The 17,247-nt window shown below is 46.6% G+C and overlaps 1 protein-coding gene across 1 annotated transcript in view; it reads left to right on the plus strand.

Annotated features, from left to right (window-relative positions):
• Window positions 1-17,247, plus strand: part of baiap3 (BAI1 associated protein 3) — an 89,086-nt gene that overhangs the window by 22,054 nt on the left and 49,785 nt on the right. Inside the window, exons 3-6 of the mRNA XM_080206601.1 lie at window positions 6,195-6,285; window positions 6,991-7,068; window positions 14,463-14,570; window positions 16,513-16,572. Coding sequence (XP_080062727.1) covers window positions 6,195-6,285; window positions 6,991-7,068; window positions 14,463-14,570; window positions 16,513-16,572 — 337 coding nt within the window. The remainder of the gene's footprint in view (window positions 1-6,194; window positions 6,286-6,990; window positions 7,069-14,462; window positions 14,571-16,512; window positions 16,573-17,247) is intronic.

Here is a 17,247-nt window from a genome sequence, read left to right on the forward strand (position 1 = left end):
GGAGGGGCTGTGTCTATATGGGGGAGCTGTGTCTATATGGAGGGGCTGTGTCTATATGGGGGGAGCTGTGTCTATATGGAGGGGCTGTGTCTATATGGGGGCAGCTGTGTCTATATGGAGGGGCTGTGTCTATATGGGGGCAGCTGTGTTTATATGGGGGAGCTGTGTCTATATGGAGGGGCTGGGTCTATATGGGGAGAGCTGGGTCTATATGGGGGTGCTATGTCTATGTGGGGGCTGTGTCTGTGGGGGGGGCTGTGTCTGTGGGGGGAGCTGTGTCTATATGGAGGGAGGGGCTGTCTCTACATGAACAAAGAACAATGAAAATTACAGCACAGGAACAGGCCCTTCGGCCCTCCATGCCTGCACCGACCATGCTGCCTGACTGAACTAAAACCGCCTACCCTTCCGGGGACCATACCCCTCTATTCTCATCCTATTCATGTGTTTGTCAAGATGGCCCTTAAAATTCACTATCGTATCTGCTTCCACTACCTTCCCGCCAGTGAGTTCCAGGCACCTACCACCCAGTGTGTAAAAAAAAAACTTGCCTTGTACATCTTCTTTAAACCTTGCCCCTTACACATTAAACCGATGCCCCTTAGTAATTGAGTCTTCTATCCTGAGAAAAACCTTCTGACTATCCACACTGTCCATACCCCTCATAATCTTCTATCAGGTTGCCCCTCAACTACAAACAGCAAAGATCCCAACACTGATTCCTGAGGATCGCCACTTGCCATAGCCCTCCATTCAGAAATGCACCCTTCCACTGCTAGCCTTTGTCTCCTATGACCAAGTAAAATGTCTGACAACACCAGGTTTAAGTCCAACCAATTTATTTGATAGTAAACTCACAAGCTTTCGGGGTTTGCCCACCTGACAAAGGGGCAAACCCCAAAAGCTTGTGAGTTTACTACCAAATAAATTGGTTGGACTTAAACCTGGTGTTATCAGACTTCTTACTGTGTTTACCCCAGTCCAACGCTGGCATCTCCACATCATGACTCCTATGACCAAGCCAGTTCCGTATCCACCTTGCCAGCTCACCTCTGATCTTGTGCAACTTCACCTTCTGCACCAGTCTGCCATGAGGGACCTTGTCAAAGGCCTTACTGAAGTCCATTAGGCAACATCCACTGCCCTACCCTCATCAATCATCTTCGTCACTTCCTTGAAAAACTCGATCAAGTTAGTGAGGTATGACCTCCCCTTCACAAAACCATGTTGCCTCTTGCCATTTCGTCAAGTTATTTCCAAGTGGGAATAAATCCTGTCTCGAAGAATCCTCTCCAATAATTTCCCTACCACTGATATAAGGCTCACTGGCCTGTAATCACCTGGATTTTTCTTGCTATCCTTCTTAAAAAAGGAACAACATTGGCTATTCTCCAATCCTCTGGGACCTCACCTATAGCCAGTGAGGATACAAAGATTTCTCTCAAGGCCCCAGCAATTTCCTCCCTTGCCTCTCTCAGTATTCTGGGATATATCCCATCAGGCCCTCGGGACTTGTCGACCTTAATGTTTCTCAAGAACCCCAATATCTCTTCCTTTTTGATGTCAACATGACTCAAACTATCTACACACCCTTTCCCAGACTCATCATCCACCAAGTCCTTCTCTTTGGTTAATACTGACGCAAAGTAGTCATTTATACCTTGCCCATTTTCTCTGGCCCCATGCATAGATTTCCTCCCCTGTCCTTGAGAGCGCGAACCCTCTCCCTGGCTACCTTCTTGCTCGTTATATATGTATAAACAGCCTTGGGATTTTTCCTTAATCCTGCTGGCCAATGACTTTTCATAACTCCTTTTAGCCCTCCTTATTTCTTGCTTAAGTTTCTTTCTACTTTCCCTGAATTCCATACTTGGTTTATGTGTCCCCAGCCTCCTAGCTTTGACAAATGCTTCCTTTTTCTCATTGACAAGCTCACAATATCTCTCGTTATCCAAGGTTCCCAAAACTTGCCACACTTATCCTCCATCTTTACAGGAATATGTCGGTCCTAAATCACTATCAACTTACACTTGAAAGCCTTCCACATGCCAGATGTGGATTTGCCCTCAAACATCTGTCCCCAATCTACATTCTTCAGTTCCTGCCTAATATTGTTATAATTAGCCTTCCCCCAATTTAGCACCTTCACTTCAGGACTACACTTATTTTTATCCATCAGTACCTTAAAACTTACTGAGTTGTGGTCACTGTTCCCGAACTGTTCCCCAACTGAAACATCGACCACCTGGTCGGGCTCATTTCCCAATACCAGGTCCAGTACGGCCCCTTCCCTAGTTGGACTATCCACGTACTGCTTCAAGGAGCCATCCTGGATGCTCCTTACAAACTGCCCTGTCTATGCCCCTAGCACCAAGTGAATCCCCGTCAATATAGGGGAAGTTAAAATCTCCCACCACAACAACCCTGTTACTTTTGCACCTTGCCAAAATCTCCCTACATATTTGTTCCTCTGTCTCCCAATGGCTGTTGGGTGGCCTATAGTAAACGCTCAACATTGTGACTATACCCTTCCTATTCCTGAGCAATACCCATCTTGCCTCACTGTATGAGCCCCCCATTTACATATGGGGGGAGGGTTATGTCTATATGGGAGGGCTGTGTCTGTATGGGAAGCTGTGCCTATATGGAGAGCTGTGTCTATGTGGTGGTGGTGGGGAGGGGTGGGGGCGGGGGGGGGTTGCTGTGTCTGTGGAGGGGTATGTCTCTGTGGGGGGTGCTGTGTCTGTGGAGGGGGGCTGTGTGTTTTTTGGGGGGCTGTGTCTGGATGGGGGGTTTATATATTTATGGAAAGCAGTGTCAATGTCGGGGTGGGGGTGTGTCTATATGGGGGCCTGTGTCTATATGGGGGGGCTGTGCCCCTAGGGGGGGTAGCTGTGCCCCTATGGGGGGGGTGGCTGTGTCCCTATGGGGGGGCTGTGCCCCTAGGGGGGGTAGCTGTGTCCCTATGGGGGGGTGGCTGTGTCCCTATGGGGGAGTGGCTGTGTCCCTATGGGGGGAGTGGCTGTGTCCCTATGGGGGGGGTGGCTGTGTCCCTATGGGGGGGGTGGCTGTGTCCCTATGGGGGGGGTGGCTGTGTCCCTATGGGGGGGTGGCTGTGTCCCTTTGTGGGGGTGGCTGTGTCCCTATGGGGGGAGTGGCTGTGTCCCTATGGGGGGGGTGGCTGTGTCCCTTTGTGGGGGTGGCTGTGTCCCTATGGGGGGAGTGGCTGTGTCCCTATGGGGGGGGTGGCTGTGTCCCTATGGGGGGAGTGGCTGTGTCCCTATGGGGGGAGTGGCTGTGTCCCTATGGGGGGGGTGGCTGTGTCCCTATGGGGGGGGTGGCTGTGTCCCTATGGGGGGAGTGGCTGTGTCCCTATGGGGGGAGTGGCTGTGTCCCTATGGGGGGGGTGGCTGTGTCCCTATGGGGGGGTGGCTGTGTCCCTTTGGGGGGGTGGCTGTGTCCCTATGGGGGGGGTGGCTGTGTCCCTATGGGGGGAGTGGCTGTGTCCCTATGGGGGGGTGGCTGTGTCCCTATGGGGGGGGTGGCTGTGTCCCTATGGGGGGGGTGGCTGTGTCCCTGTAGGGGGAGCTGTGTCCCTATTGGGGGGGGTGGGGGGTGGGTCTGTGTCCCAATGGGGGTTGGGTGTGTCCCTGTGGAGAGGCTGTGTCCCTATGGGGGTGGGAGGGCTATGTCATAAGAACATAAGAAATAGGAGCAGGAGTAGGCCATCTAGCCCTTTGAGCCTGCCCCGCCATTCAATAAGATCATGGCTGATCTGAAGTGGCTCTGTTCCACCTTCCCGCTTTCTCCCCATAACCCTTAATTCCCTTGCCTACCAAAAACCTATCTACCCGTGTCTTAAATATATTCAGCGAGGTAGCCTCCACCACTTCAACGGGCAGAGAATTCCAGAGATTCACCACCCTTTGAGTGAAGAAGTTCTTCCTCAACTCCGTTCTAAACCACTACCCCCCCCCCCTTATCTTGAGGCTGTGCTGTCTAGTCCTGCTGTCCTTTCTGAGTGGGAAGAATCTCTCTACCTCTACCCTGTCCATCCCCTTCATTATCTTATACGTCTCTATAAGATCCCCCCTCATCCTTCTAAACTCCAACGAGTACAAACCCAGTCTATTCTGTCTCTCTTCATAGTCCAACCCGCTCATCTCCGGTATCAGCCTAGTGAACCTCCTCTGCAGTCCTTCCAAGGCCAAAATATCCTTGCGCAAGTGTGGTGACCAAAACTGCACACACTACTCCAGCTGCGGCCTCACCAGTGCCCTGTACAGTTGCAGCAAGACCTCCCTGCTTTTATATTCTATCCCCCTCGCTATAAAGGCCAGCATCCCATTCGCCTTCTTGATCACCTGCTGCACCTGCAGACTGGGTTTTTGCGACTCACGCACAAGGACCCCCAGGTCCCTCTGCACCGTAGCATGCTGCAGCTTTTCACCCTTTAAATAGTAATCCCTCCTACTGTTATTCCTGCCAAAGTGGATAACCTCACACTTGCTAACGTTGTACTCCATCTGCGAGGTCCTCGCCCACTTGCTCAGCCTATCTAGATCCCTCTGCAGACTTTCCACACCCTCCGCACAATTTGCTTTTCCACTTATCTTTGTGTCATCAGCAAATTTCGACACCCTACACTCAGCCCCGTCCTCCAGATCATCTATATAAATGGTAAATAGCTGAGGCCCCAGCACCGATCCCTGGGGCACTCCACTAGTCACCAACCGCCAATCAGAATAGCACCCATTGATACCAACTCTCTGCCTCCTATTAGACAGCCAATCCTCTATCCACGCTAACACCTTACCCCCAACTCCATGCCCCCTAACCTTCTGAAGCAACCTTTTGTGCGGCACCTTATCAAACACCTTCTGAAAATCGAGAAACACCACATCCACTGGTTCCCCTCTGTCTACCGCACTAGTCACATCCTCATAGAATTCCAATAAATTTGTCAGACACGACTTCCTGTTGATGAATCCGTGCTGCGTCTGCTCTATCAAACAATTCTTCTCAAGGTGCCTCGCTATTTCCTCTTTGATGACGGATTCAAGCATTTTTCCCACAACAGATGTTAAACTAACCGGCCTATAATTACCTGCCTTTTGCCTGCTACCTTTTTTAAACAGCGGCGTAACATTAGCCGTTTTCCAATCTTCCGGCACTTCCCCGGAATCCAGCGAGGTTTGGTAAATAATCACTAAGGCATCTACTATCACCTCTGCCATTTCCTTCAGAACCCTGGGATGCATTCCATCCGGTCCTGGGGACTTGTCCACCATCAGTCCCGCTAGTCGATCAAGCACTACCTCTCTAGTGACAGTAATCGCATTCAGGCCCTCAACTCCTACCATCCTTCTGTCTTTAATATCCGGCAAACTATTTGCGTCCTCCTCTGTGAAGACCGAGGTAAAAAACTTATTTAAGGCCTCAGCCATTTCCTCATCTCCCACCACTAAATCCCCCCTCTCATCCTCTAAGGGTCCAACATTCACTTTAGATCCCCAATCTGTCCCTATGAGGGGGCGCTGTGTCCCTATGCGGGGGTGTGTCTCTATTGGGGGGGGGGGAAACCTGTGTCTCCATTGTGGGGGGGGGGGACCTGTGTCTCCATTGGCGGGGCTGTGTCTGTATGGGGGGGGTGCAGTCTGTATCCATATGGGGATGGGGGTGCTGTATCCCTATGAGGGGACTGTGTCTATATGTGGCATGTGTCTATATGGGGAGGCTGTGTCTATATGGGGGGGGCTGTGTCCGTATTGGGTGGGGGGCTGTGTCCCTATGGGGGGGAGGGGGGGCTGTGTCCCTATGGGGGGGCTGTGTGCCTATGGGGGGGGGAAGCTGTGTCGATATGGGGCGCTGTGTCTGTATGGGGGCTGTGTCATTTTGGAGTGCTGTGTCTGTATGGGGGCTGTGTCCCTATGGGGAGGGGATGGCTGTATCTCTGTGTGGAAGGCTGTGTCCCTGTGGGGGTGCTGTGTCCCTGTGGGGGTGCTGTGTCCCTGTGGGGGGGCTGTGTCCCTATGGGGGGGGCTGTGTTTCTATTGCCGGGGCAGTGTTGATATCGGGGAGAAATGCTGTGTCTATACGGGCCATTGCATTGATGGTTCATCACGCTGCAATGTTTTGCAGAATCTCCTCCAGCTTCAACAGGATTAAAATAGATATTTTTTTCTCTGCAACAGGACTGATGAAGGAGGTGATGGTGATTTCTTTGAAAGATTGTCTGCCATTCAGCGGAAGCAGGAGTGTATGCAGCATCTGGACTATACACAGGTACATCACGGTCACTGTTCCTCGCACTGCCCACGGGAATAATTGCAGTTAGACTAAATTCACTGACTTTGACTCCCAATGTCTCCACTGCTCAGATTCTCCAGAGTGACTGCTCCGTGGTCACAGCACTGCCCAGGACTAGGGATTGGGATATTTCTCGATGTGCAGCTGGAGATGTCAGATTGGGGATCTGAGAGAATCAGACCAATGACTTAGAGCCCCTGGTCATTGTTCGTGGTCAGCATCAGTGATTGATGTCCCGGCCCATGTCCCCAGGTCAGTGTCCCTGGTCCTTGTCTCCAGCCCATGTCCCCGGTCAGTGGCCAGTGTCCCTGGTCAGTGTCCCAGGTCAGTGGTCAATGGTCAGTGTCCCCGGTCAGTGCAGTGTCCCTGGTCAGTGTCCCAGGTCAGTGGTCAGTGTCCCTGGTCAGTGATCAGTGTCCAGAGTCAGTGGCCAGTGTCTCTGGTCAGTAGTCAGTGTCCCTGGTCAATGTCCCTGGTCAGTGTCCCTGGTCAGTGTCCAGGATCCCTGGCCAGTGTCCAAGATCCTTGGCCAGTGTCTCTGGTCAGTGTCTCTGGTCAGTGTCCTGGGTAAGTGGCCAGTGTCTCTGGTCAATGTTTCTGGAGAGTGCCCAGACCACAGTTTTCTGCTGGTGTTTTTGAATTCCATTTGAAATGTAAGTTTGATTTTCTTTGTTTCCACAGTCTGTGGGTGATGCCAGTGGCACCCGCCCCCCTCAAACCATTGGAAGTGGAGACAAGCTGAAGATGTCATACGCAGAGGTAACATTTATCCTCATCTTCAAGGATCACATGGAATGCCAGCGTGGGGGAGGGGGAGGGAAGGTGGGGGGAGGGAAAGTGGGAAAAGTGGGTGAGAGATGGTTTGAGACTGGGAGGAGGGTCTGGGAGAGGGAGTGGAGGCGCTGAGTGGGGGTGGGTAAACATAATAACATGCAGCAGGAATAGACAATTCAGCCCCTCGGGCCTGCTCCACCATTCAACACGATCATGGCTGATCTCATCTCAGTTTCAACTCTACTTTCCTGCCCATTCTCCAAAACCCTTTGACCTATTACTAAGTAAAAATCTGTCTATCGCTTCCTTAAATTTATTCATCCTGGCTTCCACTACACTCTGGGTGGCGAATTCCACAGATTCACGACCTCTTAAGAGAGGTAGTTTCTCCTCATCTCTGTTTAAAATATGTTACCACTTATCCCAAAACCAAGACCTCTCATTCTAGATTGCCCCACAAGAGGAAACATCTGCTCAATGTCTTTTATCATCTTAGTACCTCAGTTAGATCTCCTCTCATTCTTCTAAATTCTAGAGAGTCCCAGTCTCTCTTCATGTAGGGGACTTCAGTATGCTGGTGGACTGAGAAAATCAGGTGGATCCCAAGAAAAGGAATTTGTGGAATGTCTAAGAGATGATTTTTTTGGAGCAGCTTGTGACAGAACCTACTAGGGAACAGGCTATTCTGAATTTGGTGATGTGTAATGAGACAGACTTGATTAGGGAACTTAACGTTAGGGAAGTTGATTAGGGAACTTAGGAAGCAGTAACCACAATATGATAGAATTTACCCTGCAGTTTGAGAGGGAGAAGCTGGAATCAGGTGTAATGGTATTACAATTAAATAAAGGTAACTACAAAAGCATGAGGGACGAGCTGGCCACAGTTGATTGGAAAGGGAGCCTAACAGGGAAGACAGTGGAACAGCAATGGCAGGAGCTTTTGGGGGTTATTTGGGAGGCACAACTGAAATTCATCCCAAGGAGGAGGAAGCATGCTAAGGGGAGGATGAGGCATCCATGGCTAACAAGGGAAGTCAAGGACAGCATAAAAGCAAAAGAAAAAGCATATAAAGCGCCAAGGATTAGTGGGAAGCCTTTAAAAATGAGCATAGGACTACTAAAAAAGCAAAAAGGGGGAGAAGATGAAATATGAGTGTAAGCTAGCTAGTAATATAGAAGAAAATAGGAGGAGTTTTTTCAATATATAAAAGGTTAGAGAGAGGCAAAAATAGACATTGGACCACTGGAAAATGAGGCTGGAGAAGAAACAAAGAAATGGCAGAGGAACTGAATAATTACTTTGCATCAGTCTTCACAGTGGAAGATACTAGTGGGATGCCAGAGCTCCAGGAGGATCAGTGGGCACAGGTGAGCATAGTGGCATCACTAAGGAGAAGATTCTGGGGAAACTGAAAGATAAATCACTGGGACTGGATGAACTACACCCCAGGGTTCTAAAAGACATAGCTGAGGAAATTGTGGAGACATCGGTGGTGATCTTTCAGGAATCACTGGAGGCTGGGAGGGTCCCAGAGGACTGGAAAGTAGCTCATGTAACACCGCTGGAGGGAAGCAACAGACAGGAAATTAAAGGCCACTTCAATCATTGGCAAGACCATTATAAAGATAAGATCACTGGGTACTTTGGAGTGCATGATAAAATAGGACTGAGTCAGCACGGCTTTGCCAAGGGAAGGCCATGTCTGACAAATCTTCTAGAGTTCTTTGAGGAGGTATAAAGAAGTTAGACAAAGGAGAACTAGCGAACGTGACTTATTTAAATTTCCAGAAGGCCTTTGACAAGGTGCTGCAGAGGAGATTGTTAAGCCCATGGTGTTAAGGATAAGACCTTGGCATGGATAAAAGATTGGTTGATTGGTAGAGGCAGACAGTGGGGATAAAGGGGTCTTTTTCAGGCTGGCAGCCAGTGACTAGTGGTGTGCCTCAGGCCTCGGTGCTGGGACCACAACTTTTTTACAATATGCATTAACGATTTGGAAGAAGGAACAGAAGGCACTGTTGCTAAGTTTGCAGATGATACAACGATATATAGTGGTAAAGATATGTAGTATTGAGGAAGCGGAGGGTTGCAGAAGAGCTTGGCCAGATTAAGAGAGTGAGCAAAGAAGTGGCAGATGGAATACTATGTGGAAAAGTGTGAGGTTATGCACTTTGGAAGGAGGAATGGAGGCATTGACTATTTTCTAAATGGGGAAATGCTTAGGAAATTAGAAACAGAAAAGGACTTAGGATTCCTTGTTCAAGATTCTCTTAAGGTTAACATGTAGGTTCAGTTGACAGTTAGGAAGGCAAATGCATTCATGTCATGGGAGCTAGAATACAAGAGCAGGGATGTACTTCTGAGGCTGTATAAAGCTCTGGTCAGACCCCATTTGGAGTATTGTGAGCAGTTTTGGGCTCTATCTAAGGAAGGATGTGCTGGCCTTGGAAAGGGTCCAGAGGAGGTTCACAAGAATGATCCCTGGAGTGAGGAACAGGTGACTGAGGACCCTGGGATTGCACTAGTTGGAGTTTAGAAGGATGAGGGGGGATCTTATTGAAACTTACAGGATACCGCGAGGCCTGGATAGAATGGATGTGGAGAGAATGTTTCCACTAGTATGAAAAACTAGATCCAGACGGCACAACCTCAGCTAACGGGACAATCCTTTAAAACAGAGATGCGGAGGAATTTCTTCAGCCAGAGAGTGGTGAATCTGTGGAACTCTTTGCTGCCAAAAGCTGTGAAGGCCAGGTCATTGAGTGTCTTCAAGACAGAGGTAGATAGGTTCTTGATTAATAAGGGGATCAGGCTTTATGGGGAAGAGGCAGGAGAATGGGGATGAGAAAAATATCAGCCATGATTGAATGGCGGAACGAACTCTATGGGCCGAGTGGCCTAATTCTGCTTCCATGTCAGAGAGTCTTATAAATCCAAAGATGTGTGAGTTAGATTGATTGGCTATAATAAATTGCCCCTTAATGTTAGGGGGATTAGCAGAGTAAATACTTGGTTTACAGGGAAAGGTGGATGGGATTATTGTCAGTGCAGGCTAATGGGCCAAAAGGCCTCCTGCACTGCAGGGATTCTAAGACTAACCCTTCATCTCTGAAATCAATCTAATGAACCTTCCCTGACCTGCCTCCAATGCCACTAAATCGTTCCTCAAATAAGGGAACCAAAATCGTACAGTCTTCCAGGTGTGGTCTCACCAATGCCTTGTGTATTGCAGCAATACCTCCTTATTTTTATGCTATAAATGCCAAAATTCCATTTGCTTTCCTTATTACGTGTTGTACCTTCATACCAGTTTTTCTGGGACTCATGCATATGGGTACCCAAATTCCTCTGCACCAAAGCACCCCGAAGTGACTTGCCTTTCCATTTTTCTGACCAAAATGGATAACCTCTCACTTATCCACATTGAACTCTGTTCTGGCCTACTCCCTAACCTATCTATATCCATTTGTAAATTTCTTATTTCCTCACTGCGACTTACCATCCTACCTATTTTAGTGTCTTCTGAACATTTGGCTATAGTACCTTCCAAATTTATATCCATGTCATTAATATAGATTGTAAATAGTTGGGGTCCGAGAACCGAACCCTACTGCATCCATCTAGTTACACTGCGCCAACTAGAAAAAGACCCGTTTATCCCGACTCTCTATCTTCTGTCAGTTAGCCAGTCTTCTATCAAACTAATAAATTAATCCTAACCCCATGTGATCTTACCTTGTGTATTAGCCTATTGTGTAGCACCTTATCAAACTCCTTCCTGAAATCCAGATCTGCTACTTCTACAGGATCACCATTATCTACTTGGCTTGTTATATCTTCAAATAATTCTAGCAGATTAGTCAAACATGATTTACTCTTTATAAAACCATACTGATTCTGATGAATTGAATTTTGACTTTCCAAATATCTTGTTATTACTTCCTTAATAGTGGATTCTAACTATTTCCCAACAACACATTTTAAACTAACTAGTCTATAGTTTCCTACTTTCTGCCTCCCTGTCTTTTTGAATGAGGACATTATATTAGCATTTTCCCAATCCACTGGAATCTTTCAGGCATCCAAGGAATGTTGGAATATTGTAATCAATGGATCTACTATCTCCGCTGCCGCTTCCTTTAATGCCCTAGGATATATGCTATCAGGCCCTGGGGACTTGTCTGCCTTAGATTTTAAGAGACTCTCTTTTAAGAGACTTCTGGATGAGTACATGGGATTTAATGGGATTGAGAGTTATAGATAGGCCTGGTAGGTATGGATATGATCGGCGCAACTTGTGTGGGCTGAAGGGCCTGTTTGTGCTGTAGTGTTCTATGTTCTATGTTCTAAATCCCAATAGTTTTGTATTATTTCCTTAGTGATGATGATTGTTCTAATCCTGTTTCTATAACCTCTGCATTGCCTGTTACTATTAGGATGGTATTAGTGTCTTCCACCTGTGAAAACTGAGGCAAAATATTAATTTATTCTCTCTGCCATTTCTGTGTTCCCCACTGTTAACACTCCAGTCTCATCTTCCAAGGGACCAACATTCACTTCAGCTACTCTCTTCCCTTTTATATATTTATGGAAGCTGTTACTATCCTTTTTTATATTCTGCACTTATTATCTTTCATAATTTATCTTTGTTCTTTTTATTACTTTTTTAGTAACCCTTTGTTGATCTTTAGAAGTTCCCCAATCTTCTAGCCTGCCACTGGCCTTTGCAATATAGTATATCTTAGTTTTAGTCTTTATGTTGTCTTTAAATTCCTTGCTAAGCCATGAATGCTTTTTCCCCTCCTACGATCTTCCTTCTCTCTGGAATATATTTTAGTTCGGAGAAATTGACTATCTCTTTAAACAACTACCATTGCTCATCAATTATCTTACCCTTTAGCCTTCCTGTGCAGTCCGCTAGGGCCAAATTTGTCCTCATGCCTATGTAAATACTTTTGTTTAACTCCATGTGAGTGTGGGACTCTAGTTTCTCACTCTCAAGCTGAATTTTGAATTTCATCAAACTGTGATCACTGTTCCCTAAAGGATTCTTAACAATGAGATCATTAATTAATCCTTGCTTATTACACAACACCGAATCCAGAATAGCCTGCTCCCTGGTTAGTTCCACAACATATTGCTCCCAGAAACAATCTCTAATACATTCAATGAACTCTCCCTCGAGGCTACCCTTGACAATTTAATTAATCCAGTCTGTATGCATATTAAAATCACCCATGATTATTGCCATACCTTTCTTAGCTTCCAGCATTTCCTGGTTTATACTGTGCCCGACTGTAGAACTACTGTTGGGATCTTATAGATTGGTCCCATCAGAGGCTTCTTTGCTATTCCTTATTTCTACCAAGACTAATTCCATAAGTTGATCTCCAGTGTTTCTATCAAGAAAAGTAGGGTGGTAATAGTAGGGGATTTTAACTTTCCCAACATTGACTGGAATAGCCATTGTATTAGAGGTTTGGAGAGACAGGATCCACAGGCATTTAGAGACACAAGGACTGATTAGGGACAGTCAGCATGGCTTTGTGAGTGGAAAATCATGTCTATCAAATTTGATTGAGTTTTTTGAAGGGGTAACCAAGGGGATAGATGAAGCCAGTGCAGTTGATGTTGTCTACATGGATTTTAGCAAGGCCTTTGACAAGGTACCGCATGGTAGGTTGTTGCATAAGGTTAAATCTCACCGGATCCAGGGTGAGGTAGCCTTATGGATACAAAATTGGTTTGACGACAGAATGTGGAGATGTCGGCGTTGGACTGGGGTAAACACAGTAAGAAGTCTCACAACACCAGGTTAAAGTCCAACAGGTTTATTTTGGGTTGTTTTCAAACTGGAGGCCTGTGACCAGTGGTGTGTCTCAGGGATCAGTGCTGGGTCCACTGTTATTTGTCATTTATATTAATGATTTGGATGAGAATATAGGAGACATGGTTAGTAAATTTGCAGATGACACCAAGATTGGTGGCATAGTGGACAGTGAAGAAGGTTATCTTGGATTGCAATGGGATCTTGATCAATTGGGCCAGTGGACTGACGAATGGTACACAGAGTTTAATTTAGATAAATGTGAGGTGATGCATTTTGGTAGATTGACCCAGGGCAGGACTTACTCAGTTAATGGTAGGACAGTGCGGAGAGTTACAAAGCAAAGAGATCTAGGGGTACAGGTCCTTGAAAGTGCAGTCACATGTGGACAGAGTGGCAAAGAAGGCATTCAGCATGCTTAGTTTCATTGGTCAGATCATTGATATGTCTTGTACAAGTTGTGCAAGACATTGGTAAGGCCACATTTGTGTACTGTTCTGGTCACCGTGTTATAAAAAGGGTATTATTAAACTAGAAAGACTGCAGAAAAGATTTACTAGGATACTACTGGGACTTGATAGTTTGAATTATAAGGAGGGGCTGGATTGACTGGGACTATCTTCTCTGGAGCTTAGAAGGCTGAGGGGTGAGCTTATAAAGGTCTATAAAATAATGAGGGGCATAGATCAGCTAGATATTGAATATCTTTTCCCAAAGGTAGGGGAGTCTATACCTAGAGGGCATAGGTTTAACATGAGAGGGGAGAGATACAAAAGTGCCCAGAGGGGCCATTTTTTCAAACAAGAGGGTGCTGAGTGTCTGGAACAAGCTGCCAGAGGTTGTAGTAGAGGCGGGTACAATTTTGTCTTTTAAAAAGCATTTAGACAGTTACATGGGTAAGATGGGTATAGAGGGATATGAGCCAAATGCAGGCAATTGGAATTAGCTTAAGGGTTTAAAAAAAAGGGCAGCATAGACAAGTCCAGCTAAAGGGCCTGTTACCATGCTGTAAACCTCTATGTTTCTGTTTCTCACTAAAACACTGACCCCCTTCCATTAACAAAGCTACACCACCTCCTTTTCCTTTCTGTTTATCCCTCTGAAATACCGAGTACCTTTGGACATTCAATTCCCAGACCCGGTGTCCTTGTAACCATGTCTCAGCAATTACTATCAAATCACACCCCTTTGTCTCTTCTTGTGTTGTTAACTCATTAATTGTGTTCTGAATGCTTCATGCATTTAGACACAAAGTTTTTAATTTTGTTCTATTATCAAATTTCCCAACTCTTGTATAATTCATTGTTGCAACATGATATTCATACATTATGTTCTTTTTTTTTAGTAACAATCTGCCTCATCACTAACCTGTACTCCTACTTTCTTAAATTGTAATTTTCTCATTTTCTCTTTTTAGTTGGGTGTGGGTGGGGTATAGGTGGGGTGGGGTGGGAGTTATGGGAAGAGAGGTTTGGGGTGGTCTGGCTGATGATGAGGCTGGCAGCAGTATAGAACTCTTTCAGCCGTTGTGCTGTTTCTGTCCCTGTAGCTGCTGTTGCTGTATGAGGATGTGCTGTACACCCTGATCCACCGAACTGGTGTCCCCGCTCCAACACATGTCACAGATCAGGATGAGATGCTCCGTTATCTGAAGAAGGTAATTCCAGAATTACATATAGCCCCACACTGTAGCCCCAGCAATATATGCAATACCATATTGTAGTCCATTGGGTACAGACAATGTTAGACTGTAACTCTAGTGACAGGAAGCTTCACACTGCAACTCCAGGCATGCAGTTCCACACTCTAACCCAACAGTTACATTTGGTCCTACATGCTGTAATCACAGGGTTAGACAGTCTCACACTGTAAAGTGTACAGACTGTCACATGCTGTAACCTCAGAATGACAGGCTGTAACCCTAGGGGTTCAAGCAGTTTCACATTGTAATCCCAGGGGTACAGGCAACCACATACTGTAATCCTGGGGGAAATGGCAGTCCCACACTGTAATCCCAGAGGTACAGGCTGTCCCACACTGTAATCTCATAGCTACAGGTAGTCCCACACTGTAATCCCAGAGGTACAGGCAGCCCCACACTGTAATCTCAGGGGTCCAGGCAATCCCACACTGTAATCCCATGGGTACACACAGTCCCACACTGTAATCCTGGGTGGATAGGCAGTCCGTCACAGTAACCCTCGAGCTCTAGGTAGTCAAACACTGTAACCCCAAGGGTTCAGGAAGTCCCACACTTTAATCCTGGGGGTACAGGCAGTCCCACACTGTAACCCCAGGGGTACAGGCAGTCCCACACTGTAATCCTGGGGATATAGGCTGTCCCACACAGTAATCCCAGGGGTACAGGCAGTCCCACACTGTAATCCCAGGGGTACAGGCAGTCCCACACTGTAATCCTGAGGATATAGGCTGTCCCACACAATAATCCTGGGGGTACAGGGCAGTTCCACACAATAATCTCAGGGGTACACGCAGTCCCACACTGTAATCCTGGGGACAGGCAGTCCCACACTGTAATCCTAGGGATACTGTGTATAACTGCAGGGACACAGACAGTCTCAGACACTGGCGGTGCGGTGGCACAGTGGTTAGCACTGCTGCCTCACAGCACCAAGACCCGGGTTCAATTCTGGCCTTGGATGACTGTCTGAGTGGGGTTTGCTTGTTCTCTGCATGGGTTTCCTCTGGGTGCTCTGGTTTCTTCCTACAGTCTAAAGATGTGCAGGTGAGGTTGATTGGTCATGCTAAATTGCTCCTTAATGTCAGCAGGATTAGCAGGGTAAATATGTGGGGTTATGGGGATAGGGCCTGGGTGGGATTGTTGTCAGTGCAGGCTCAGTGGACCGAATATTCTCCTTCTGCACTGTAGAGATTCTACGTAACCCCAGGCAGTTGTCAGTAAGCATTATCAGACTGTATAGTATAATATGTCCTGGGGAAAGGGGAAAGACAGAGAGACTGAAATATACAAACAGATAGAGGCAGAAAGAGAGAGAGGGAGACCCAAATTAGAGATAGTGTGCTGAATTTCAATTCTCCAACCCACGAATTAAAACAGGCATAAAGGATCACCCTCATTACCGAAACTGCTTGAGTTTGATTGTATTGAAGTGGAATCTTTAATGGAGCTGATCCAGAACTGTAGGTTCATATCTGGACAGTGAGTGGAAAATGTGCTTCATGTATTACAGAATGAGGCGAATATGGGCTGATTATCTAGCCTTGCAATGCGAACATGCTGTTTTACAGATTCCTGCACATCCACCATCCTCTCAGAAGAACTTTCTCCTTGGATGGGGTGGGATGGGCTGGCTATTTGGAAACATTACGCTGGTGTGCAGGGAGTGGCCTGGCATTGGTCAGAGTTCTTGCTCCTGATTCCTGCTAGAAATCATATGGCCATCAATGTCAGGGGAAGATAGTATCTTACTCGGCAGTAACACCCCCTTTAGTTGAATATGGTCACTGCCTAGGGTGACACCTGGAGAGTGGGCTGGGACAGTGAATTGGTGCCTGGTGTTTGGTGTATAATGATGTATTCAGAATGTGAGAGGATAATGTGATTTTAAATGTTGCAGGTGTTCAAGTTGGATGAGGGTGACTATGAGGCCATGATGCAAAGAGTAATAGAAGCGAAGGTAAGGTGTGTCACTGTCTGTTCGAGCTCAGCACTGAGGGATTGTTGACACAATAAACCTCTTCCTCTGATCACTTTAAGGGAACTTTAGGCAATTTTTTTTAGTTTAAAAGGATTTACACTGTGTCCCATTTTACAAACCACACCCCCCCAATTCACAGCCCCCCACGAATTTACTCTCCCCAATTTACTCCCTCAATTTATAACCCCTGAATTTGATTTACACTCATTGATTTACACACCCTCTCCCCCCCACCCCAATTTCCACCCCCCCTCCCCAATTTTCGGTCCACTGATTTACACATCCTCTTCCACCTCATTCCGGTTTCCACCTCCTCCCCAGTTTACAGTCCAATGATTTACAACTGATAGCCTGATATCAGCAGTATAGAAAGTGCTAAAATTTACTCTAAAGGATATAATAAGTGGATATTTAAACAGTGGTAAGGTTAGGCATATTCAACATGGATACATGAGTGGAAAACCATGTTTGACAAACATTTTAGAATTCTTATTGGATCAAGTTAGCAGAATAGATAAGGGGAAACCAATAGATGTGAATTTTTCAGGTGTTTGATAAGAATCGACACAGATTTCAGTAAGCAAAATCAGAGCACACGGGAAAGCTGCTGTTGAATCTGTATCCGACACACTCGCAAACAGTACATTCCAGAGT

Source organism: Carcharhinus amblyrhynchos, chromosome 18 (genome assembly GCF_965287045.1).
Source record: "Carcharhinus amblyrhynchos chromosome 18, sCarAmb.v2.hapA, whole genome shotgun sequence".
Classification (NCBI taxonomy): Eukaryota; Metazoa; Chordata; class Chondrichthyes; order Carcharhiniformes; family Carcharhinidae; genus Carcharhinus; species Carcharhinus amblyrhynchos.